Source organism: Ischnura elegans, chromosome X (genome assembly GCF_921293095.1).
Source record: "Ischnura elegans chromosome X, ioIscEleg1.1, whole genome shotgun sequence".
Lineage (NCBI taxonomy): Eukaryota > Metazoa > Arthropoda > Insecta > Odonata > Coenagrionidae > Ischnura > Ischnura elegans.
In genome coordinates, this window is record NC_060259.1 from 76316813 (window position 1) to 76327272 (window position 10460).

At 35.3% G+C, this 10460-nt stretch overlaps 1 protein-coding gene across 4 annotated transcripts in view; it reads left to right on the top strand.

Moving 5' to 3' along the window:
- Positions 1 to 8326, top strand: part of LOC124171666 (E3 ubiquitin-protein ligase HUWE1) — a 116959-nt gene extending 108633 nt beyond the window's left edge. For all 4 annotated transcript variants that reach the window (XM_046550896.1, XM_046550895.1, XM_046550899.1 and 1 more), the window contains exons 57-63: positions 489 to 764; positions 3114 to 3302; positions 3801 to 3985; positions 4190 to 4323; positions 4413 to 4578; positions 7044 to 7234; positions 7933 to 8326. In XM_046550896.1, coding sequence (XP_046406852.1) covers positions 489 to 764; positions 3114 to 3302; positions 3801 to 3985; positions 4190 to 4323; positions 4413 to 4578; positions 7044 to 7234; positions 7933 to 8035 — 1244 coding nt within the window. In that variant the 3' untranslated portion in view covers positions 8036 to 8326. The remainder of the gene's footprint in view (positions 1 to 488; positions 765 to 3113; positions 3303 to 3800; positions 3986 to 4189; positions 4324 to 4412; positions 4579 to 7043; positions 7235 to 7932) is intronic.
- Positions 8327 to 10460: the final 2134 nt, after the last annotated feature.

The following is a 10460-nucleotide window of genomic DNA, read 5'->3' on the forward strand; positions in this document are numbered from 1 at the left end:
GTAGACCTATGACTGCCTCGAAAGCCAGTAGTCCTATGCTCTCCTAGTAAACTAGTAAGTCACGAATGAAAATTTTTGCAATTACAGTGGAATCTTGATTCAAGGTTTCAGAGGGGACAAAATTTTAAATGCTGAATGCAGCAAACCACTTATATTTTTTGAGGTTTTAAAGTTTATTATCATAATTGGAAAAGCATTATATAAAATTTTTTATTTCAAAGTCACTTGAAAGTGTCACATGAAAAAAAATAAATGCATTGATGTTATAAATAGATACATGTACTTAGAACTTAAATAGAAATTTGTTGGTAAATGATATTTTTGCTACAAGATGCAACTTTTTCAGCTAACCCAGCTTTTTATGAATTGTCTTCATCTCATTGTTTCCGTGTTAAATAATTTCAGCAACTCAATCCCAAAAAATATTAAGGTATATTCATGGCTTAATCACCCAGGCGCTCTCTCATATCAACTGATTTTTCTTACAGAAACGCATCGAACAGTCCTAAACCAAATTCTCAGGCAGTCAACTTCGCCACTGAGTGAGGGGCCATTTGCAGTCCTTGTGGATCACACGCGCATCCTAGACTTTGATGTCAAGAGGAGATACTTCCGTGCTGAGCTAGAAAGGCTTGATGATGGTTTGCGGCGAGAAGAGTTGGCTGTCCATGTCCGAAGAAGTAATGTGTTTGAAGATTCCTTCAGGGAGTTGCATCGTAGGTTTGCAGATGAGTGGAAGAATAGGTTCTACATTGTGTTTGAAGGTATAAATTTTAATTCATATCTTTCTTTTAGTTATAATAATAATAATTTTTTATTCACCGAACTGGCAATATACATTGCATGGTTTCGTCACAAAAATCACTATGATACAAATTACATAAATACAATAATACAAATTACATAGAATCATTTAAATAATCGCTAATATCATAATAGGCTTTACCTGCTAAAAAATTACGTAATTTAACTTTGAATAAGGAATTGGGACAGCTTTTCAATTCAGATGGAAGTTTATTAAAAATGATGGATGGAGTGTGATGAGGTCCCTTGAGAGCTAGAGATAGATGGTGACTTTTGAGGTGAATGTCACATTTTGAGCGAGTGTGGTAGTCATGCCATTCATGATTCCTTGGAAAAGCTCAGGATGCATTATAACAAAAGTGGCACAATTCAAGATAAAAATGGAAGGAAGTGTTAATATTTTTATGTCCAGAAAGATCGGTTTACCAGGATTCCTCTTAGGCACTTGAACCATAGCTTTCAATGCTTGCTTTTGTAGAGAAAATAATTTTTTTGCATGGTGTGAAATTCCCCAGAACATAATACCATAAGATATATGAGCATGAACATTAGCATGGTAGATAAGTTTGAGGGTAGAAAGAGATAGAAATGGGGCCAGCCTTCTAAGCATAAAAATACCAGTGCTAACTCGATTCATGATGGCTCCAATGTGTGGTGTCCATTTAAGGTCGTCTGAAACCAGAAGCCCTAAAAATTTAACACAATTACTTTGGGTAATGGGCTCATTCATCAGATTAAGTTGGTGATTAATTATAGGTGTGTCACTCTTAGGGTGGAAATCCAAGAAAACAGTTTTGTTAATGTTAATTGATAAATGGTTGGTATTGCACCACTCAGCCATCCTGGAAATTGAAGTATTGACAGAATTTACCAGATCAGAAATATTTCTAGAATGTGGCAGACATGAAGTATCATCAGCATATAACACAACATCCTGTTGAGTAAACAGGTTTGGTAGGTCATTAACTAAAATAATAAACAGGAGGGGGGCCAAGTATGGAACCTTGGGGGACCCCAGTATTAATATCTAAAGGAGAAGAGAATGAGATATCATTACTATACTGTGACCGGCACGTATATTTCACAATTTGCTTTCTACCAGTTAAATATGATCTTATCCAGTCCAAGGTTTTTCCTCTCATTCCAATGTTGGCCAGCTTAAGTAAGAGAATATCATGATTGACTCTTTTGAAAAGTCATAAAACACTCCCAAGTGAGTGTAAATTTTTGTCTCGGGCATTATAAATGGAATTTAACAATAGTTATGAACTTGTAGAGAGCAGATTCATGACCGAGACATTTTTCTATGAGGAGATTGTAACCTTTTCATTCTCAGAGTGACTATCTATGGGTGTCCTGCAGTGAAACAATTCCTACTTAGTTAATGTTTTCTGTACTGCTTCCCACATGGTGTTAACTGCTGATTTTTATGCTTCCAAATCTTTGGTGCCTCAAGTGCCTCCCATGAGTATGTGGCTCAGTGCCTGGGATATGGTTTCTGCAACCATATTGTAATTTGACACAATTTTGCTAATCATGATCTGTGATCATATTGCCATTACTACTCATACAGGGAAGGATGCAAAACTCTTGGAAATGAGCAGTTAGCATATTATTTTATATTTGCCTCTATTTATGATATTTCTTTAAACAAAGTCTTCCCCCACCACCCACCCTCTCCACACCTAAATATAGTTTCCCCATTATTTTTAATGCGATACTATTTTTAAAGAAGTTCTCTAAAGCAATGGCAAGCCTTTAAGTTTAGGTGCTCAACATTTTTGTGTTTGTGATGTGTTACTGAATAAATTTATTGCATATTAGATTATCAAAAATAATTCTTAATATGTTGGTTGATGTTTAAAAATGCATCATAATTCATTTGAGCTTAATTTTCTGTATTTTATCTTTTTTGAGTATGTGAAATAAATAATCTTTTTTGTTCTTTTTGTGGATAAATTTTTGAAACTTAAAGAGGAAAGTTACGTGTTTTTTCAGCAAAAGCATGTAATCACTTAACCCATATTCTTAGAAGTCAGAACTTCTTAATGCTTTTCTGTGTTGAAAGGTTTAATTTTTATGTTAGATGAGAAAAGCACTAGTTTTTCCTTAGTCTCTGTGCTACCACTTTTGAAAGGGTTGCAAAACCATAATGTATCACTTTATCAATATGATTTCTCAAAAGGATTTTTTTGGCTAGAAAATCAATGCCGTATGTGCATACAAAGTGTGTTCAGTTCTGAATTGTGTTGAAGTGAGAGGATGTTTGGCATGCAGTTTAATTTGATCTCATTTCAATTCAAAATCAGGTGAGGAGGGTCAGGATGCTGGTGGACTTCTCCGGGAGTGGTATGTGATAATATCCCGGGACATTTTCAACCCTAACTATGCCCTGTTCACAACATCACCTGGTGATCGTGTCACCTACACCATCAATCCAGCATCCCATTACAACCATTATCATCTGTGCTATTTCAAATTTGTCGGCAGAGTCATTGGTAAGTGTAGGCCTCAAGAGTGTGGATGTAATTTACTTGACAGTCTAGAAGTCTTTCATGGTAATTTCACGGCTGTTGAATACTTATGACATTAATAGCTGCATATATTTTAAACTTTTACCCACTTAATACTTCATTGTGCAATTAATGCGAAAATCTGTGCAAATCTGGGAATTTGGCCAAATACTTATCTTGACTTAAGAACATTATAGGCTGGAATCAAGGTACTTAAATATGTACTTAGAATGTACTGAAATCTCTTTTATTTGGCAATTAAAATAACATCTCTTTCCTATCTCCATTTGTCCTTCTGATGGATTAAATATTGAAATAATTTCAAGTAAAAAACTTAAGGGGAAAAAAATTGTTTTAATTCAAATGAAATGATTGAAAAGAATGAATTCCAGTGAATAGTTCATGATTTTATCCACTAAGTTCGTAATGTTATAAATTGTTTTCTCCACCCTTATTCTAATGTAATTGCAATTTTTCTTTCAGCAAAAGCCATTTATGATAATAAACTGTTAGAGTGTTATTTCACACGCTCATTTTATAAGCACATTCTTGGAATCCCTGTGAAATACACGGACATGGAGAGTGAAGACTATAGCTTTTATAAGGGCCTGGTATACTTGATGGAAAATCGTGTAAGCGATTTAGGTGACTTAACATTCAGCACAGAGGTGAGCAATGGAGTTATTAATAAATCCTTAGATTTTTAATCATTATTGTGTCATTATTACTCTTCAAATTCAGACATACTTGAGGAATCTACTTAATCATATCAATTTGTAGTGCTATTTTTATCTCAATTTATTGGTATAGTTTCCATGTTTATTTTTTAAATTTCAAATCTTCATTTTCTGATGAGAGGAATATTATTTCAGGTGCAAGAATTTGGTGTTACTGAAGTTAGGGATTTGATACCAAATGGGAGAAATATTTTGGTTTCGGAAGAGAACAAAATGGATTATGTGCAGCTGGTTTGCCAGATGAAAATGACTGGAGCCATAATGAAACAGTATGCATGACAATCTTGATTTTCAATTGTTTTCTCTGCATTGAAATTTTTCTTATTGTAGATTTAATTTTGTAATTTGCTCATTATAGGTTAAATGCATTTTTGGAAGGTTTTTATGATATCATTCCGAAGAAGTTAATTTCAATATTTAACGAGCAAGAATTGGAGCTGCTTATCTCTGGCTTGCCCAACATTGATATTGATGAACTGAGAGCCAACACTGAATACCACAAATATCAAGCTTCTTCCCTCCAGGTTGGTATCTATTTAATTAGTTAATATGTGGGAAATGTTTTGACCAACCCTTGCTTTATTAGGGTTGGGTAGAGGTCTGTGTGAGGGTGTATTGGTGATCGTTGCTGTATTTTCACTTTTTGGATTCCATAGCAAAAAATATTTGAGTCGTAGAAAAAAAGGCATACATATTAAATTTTTACCTCTCATTAAGCAATAGTAGTTTAAAAGTTGCATTTCAGATCTTTTGCTGAAGTGAACAGTGGCTATCTTTCTCATTGAGTGACCAATTCCTCAGTAAGCCTTGTAAACCTTGTAAGTAAACCTTGTTGTAAAAAATAAGTAAACTCACCACTAGCTACTGCAGGCATTCACTTCGTGTTTTAGTCATGGTATTTAGTACCTGTTGGGTACCCCACTTCTGGGATGCCAGTTGGCATTAAACATTCAGGGATGTCGGATGCATCCCTGACACTTTTGCAAGTTATCTTGAATAGTTGTTAATATAGTCAAGTGGAAGATAAAAACTTCTTATTTCTTCCTCTCACACCTAAACAGTACCTTGGTAAATGTAAAATTTGGAACCATGTTAAACTACATTTTGGAAATCAATAACAGCATGCAAAACCAAATTAAGACAAGTATGAATGGGCAGTAGGAAAACTGTGTAGTGCCATTGTGCAATTACATTTTATATGTTTTATTCTCATGCTCTTTTTTATTATTAGACTAATAATATCAAGCATAAACGTAGCCTTTGCAAACTGGGCTTGCAAACATGTTTGCTCCTTCAATACTGATTTTTTTTAAATTGTGACTTGAATGGCGTATGATATTTACAATGTGCTTCAGAGAAGTTATAAGCTGGAAATGAGTGCCTTAAAATGTTAAGTTTCTCCGACAAATGACTTAACACCAAACTCGGTAGTCCATAATGCTCATTAAATTATGGTACATGTTTTTCATAATTTATAATGCAATTTTGATCTGTGAATTATTCACAAAGTAATGTGATATTGATGTTATGAATATTAAATTCAGAATGGTCATCCATTGGCATGAACCAATTTTCTTATTTAAGTAATTATTCGTCGATTTTTTAAAATGGCATTGGAAGAAAGCATATATTCCATGCCTATTTGACAAGAATTATGCAAAAGTGGCCCTTGATGTAACTTATTTGGACCAAATGTTGCAATTCATCTTCATTTGCCAAATGAAGTGAAAACCCTAAAGCTATTTTTTTATGCATTCATAAGTTCATGAGGCATTGCAATGTTGTAAGGCTAGAATTTTGTATAGGTGTTTTCACATCTGATGTCTGGGAATATGGAAGTATTCGTAATAGATCATTCAAAAGCTCTTGAGTCGAAAAAGTAAAGTGGTGTATTATAAAATTTTAAAAATTCAGTCCCAGGCCTCATCCAAAATGAAGAAAATTTTTAGAATTTTAGCTGTCTACCACCCAATACTTGGAGCTGTCGTAGTACTTCCTATCTTTCTACTGGTACAATCATACTTCCTTAATTTTTAAAAATTTCATTGAATATAAAATATTATAGTGTGTCTTCATTTAATATTGCTTGATTTAACCTTGCATCGATCTTGATCCATCCCTAAGATGTAATCTGTGTGTGGTACTGTTAAATGAAATGGGTTATTTAAGCAGTGCGTGGACAAAATCAGTCTGAACTATTTACTACCTCATCTCAAGATGCTGAGCACACTCACGAGACGGCTATATTAAACATGTACCTGATGAAATATCCTACTGCTTGAAAATCAGAAATGCCATCTGAATGCTAGGATAGTATGTTGAATTCTTACTTTGTCTTAATTTTGGTTGCAAATGTGCTCATAATGTTGACGGAATAGTGACGAACATTATATGCTCAAATTCAATGAAGAGTTGCATCTAGAGCCTGGGAGACCTTTCCCCAGTTCCAAATGTAGGGAGATGCCATTCAATCAAGGGAGAAATCCCTTGATCAATGGTTTGTGGACATGCCTTTGGCTCTCCCTTGGAAGCCATATTAGCATACCGGTAATTACCTCTGCACATGCATTGAAATAGATTACTTCAGGCATGAAATGGAATAATAATAATATCTGGTGAAGATAGTTTCAAGGAAAAGACTACGTGTACTCAGCAATAGGTATCATAAGTATTAGCTATGATTCTTGCTTCGTATTTTGAATGATTGAAAAATGGCAACCTTATGATCGACGATTGGATGGAAGCAATCTCTAATTTATCATGCATACATTGGAAGTGTTTAGAAAATACTAAATAAGTTTTCCACTTTTGCTCAAAGGAAGTGTGTGCTGCTTACAAATTATTAGTTTGAATTTTGATCCTCTTATCTTTCATCAACAGCAAATATGCTTGACCTCTACCATATTGTTTACATGTTTTATATATATCTTCTAAAAAATGTGTTTTTCTGTAAAAACAGCCATTGATTTTTTTTCTTTTGGTTTTCTAGATAAAGTGGTTCTGGAGAGCTCTACGCTCGTTTGAGCAAGCTGATCGAGCCAAGTTTCTCCAGTTTGTCACTGGGACGTCGAAAGTGCCTCTTCAAGGATTTGCTGCTTTAGAAGGCATGAATGGGATGCAAAAGTTCCAAATTCACAGGGATGAAAGATCTACTGATAGGCTTCCCTCAGCCCATACTTGGTATGTTATTAGTGGTAGTTTTATTGGTTCATGAGATATGTTAGGGCATGCACAAGAACTGTCAGAAGAGTATGTTACAATAAAATGGCAATTGGGTTGATGAAATTAATGCTTGGATGTTGCATCTTGGATTGGTGCTTGATAATGCTTGAATTGGAACCCAGTCTTGGAAATAAATGATCACATCAGAACATAATACTGGGTTTTTATGTTGTTATTGTAATTGTTTAAATGCTCTGGCACAGTTTCTTTTTATTAGTCAGAATTGATCATACATTGCCTTATACTCATTTTTCATTACTTAGCTGGGTCTCAGTATTTTAACATGTTGACCGCCATGATGTTTTTAGTAGATATGTCCTCTGACGCCATTAGTGTTTTTCATTCCGTTAACTATTCCCGGATCATAAAACATTAAATGTGATTTTGTACTCTACTTTAAAATAAATATTTATATTATGACGACACAACGATCATGGCCCATACGTTAACAAGAGGTTCTGGTCACTCCGGCGTCAGAAATCCACTTTGAAACAGTCGCTCGGAGGCCGGTCAGTATGACCGGCGTGGCGTGACAGGAGCCACTCGACTCTGGTCATTATGACCGGTATGGCGGTCAACGTTTTACTATAGCATACACCTATAGCTCAATTTATTTGTGTGTATCATGATTAATCGTTCGTTTGTCTATTTTCCAGTTTCAATCAGTTGGATCTTCCTGTCTATGAAACATACGATAAACTCAGAAAGTATCTGCTAAAAGCAATCCAAGAGTGTTCTGAGGGTTTTGGATTTGCTTAGAGTGAGAGAAGGAAGCCAGGGGGGCGAGAGAGTGATGATTGTGTTTGCGCTGATGCATTGTTTCAAAGTGGTGGACTGTTGGCATTGTGTAGAATATACATAGATGCCAATATTTTGGTTATGATTTATGACATCTTAATCATGCCTGAATTAGCGTTGAAGAAAAATTTAGTTAGTATAAATGATACATGGTTCACTTATAAGAAAGCATGTAAAAATATTAAAAAAATATGTATGGCCCTTATGTAAGGGCAATTTTCCTGGACTTGAATAAAGGTTCTGTATTTTTAATTTTATTTGTGTTATTGGTCTCCATCTAATTTCTTGATTTCTGTGTCTTGAGAATTTTCTATTTCAACAGGATTACGTAAGCCAGTTAGAGATAATATAAGTTTGATGATATAATTGGATTTTAAGGTAATATCATGAAGCAGTGACATGCAGAGTGGGTGGTCTACTGGAGCTGTAATCAATGAAAATGCAGTATATATTGGACATACTCTAACCCCAACACCTGCTCTATATGGTGCTTTCCTAATGTAAATATCCTCATTTCTTTGCCCTTCTGCCATATTTGTGGCTATATTTTTACAATTTTTTTAACATTTGACTTCGTTGAGTTAGTTTGCATTTTATGAGCTCCGAAAAATAAAGGTTCAGTGAGTCATGAATCATGGTCAGTTGGCTTGGATTTTGTAGTCTGTTATTAAAGAGTTGCTAGCCAAGCATCAATACGTACTTGAGAAAATATATCTCTTTGCATTTGGAAATACAAAGTATTTTGGGAGGAATTTCCACAGCTATAAATTTAACAAAGCCTTCCTACTCATCATAATTCATAGAAAAAATTATTTAACAAAATGTCAGTATTCTTCATAGAGATCATACCTGGTATGGAGAAGGAATGTGAATTATTCTTTGCTTTAAATTATTGGATGAGTCAGTGTAAGCAAAATCAAAAGAAATAGTGAAGAACTTTGTAACAATTGAAATTACGTATTTGGCTGCAGTCTTGTATTACCCTCTGATGATGCCAGCAATAGCTCTGGAAAAACTGCTTTCACCAATGTATATCAATCACTGGAAGCACAGGCCACATATAGTGAAACTATTCTTCTAACTTATAATGCGTTAGTTGTAAAAAAAAAATTCCTAATATGTTTCTATATCATGCAAACAATGTTAAATATTTCTATGGTGGAGCACTACGTCCATATTTTTGGAGCTCAGGTTCGTGTGTACATCCAAAGAAAATTCCCTATTGCATGGATCCAAGCATTAATGTCTTAGCATGTGGTGAACTTATGATACTTAACAAATAAAGCATTAACTTAACTTTTCAGAGTCAATGCTGACATAGCCCTCTCCAGTCTTTGACTCTGTTTTCTTAAAACTCTGAATACCTTGGGCTCTTGGGACTATCCTCACCTTAGAGATGATGTACTGATAGCTTCCTCTTTGTTACAGATCACCCCCAAGTCTCTCATAATGTATCAGAAGATCTTATTTTATCTATCTAAGATTTATCTGGAAACCTATGGGTCACTAGGGAAGGGGAGGGTATATTTTCCATCGGGACGTAATCTTCAAAGATAATGGTAGCACAACCATTATTATCCATTATTCCAGCCATACATTTGTTAGGATATCGCTGTTTCTCTTGGCCCATTCTTCTCTTGAGCCACCAAATTCCTATTCTCTTTGCACATAGGAGCAACCCGTGAATGTCACCACTGGCGCAGTCTTGTTTCAAAAGTCTTACTCAGATAAGGACTGATTTTCCTGGTTTACAACTTGGCTCTTAAACCCAGAATCTCCTTCCCCTGCTGACTTGTGGGGGCAGTTACGATCATATTTTGGGCAATAGAGGGTAGGGTGACCAACTTCTATGCATTTTCCACTGGTAACATCCTAAAGAATGACATTATGTATCTCATTATAGTGGAAGTCAAAATCCTCCACCTCATCCCCCATATGACCACTATGTGGATCATTTTCTGCTCCCCATGATGCCTCTTGCCCTTGGCTTTCCCTTTGCCCTCGATAGCTTCCCCTCTCCTCCAATAGCCTCCTTCTTCTTTACTTATGGCCTTAACCTTCAATCGCAATGGCCTCTTTTTGCCTCCACCCTTTATGGCTTCCTCTCTCCCCTGTGGCCTTCTCCTTGGCTCGCTACATTAAGTCAGCTGCTATACTCTTTTACATGTTTCTGCCCAGCTTCATGAAAAATACTTTAAAATATCAAATGAACTATTTTTCTGACTTTTGGTCACTTAGGAGGGCAAAAAGTGCATTCAGATCAATTACAAACGAAGGTCTCCGTTGAGTCGATTATTCACTCTCGTTCTCTTGCACATAGGAAATTTTTGAAAAACAGGGTTCTAAGTAGAGGGTTTTTAACTAATTTTAGCCCTTTTCATAATAA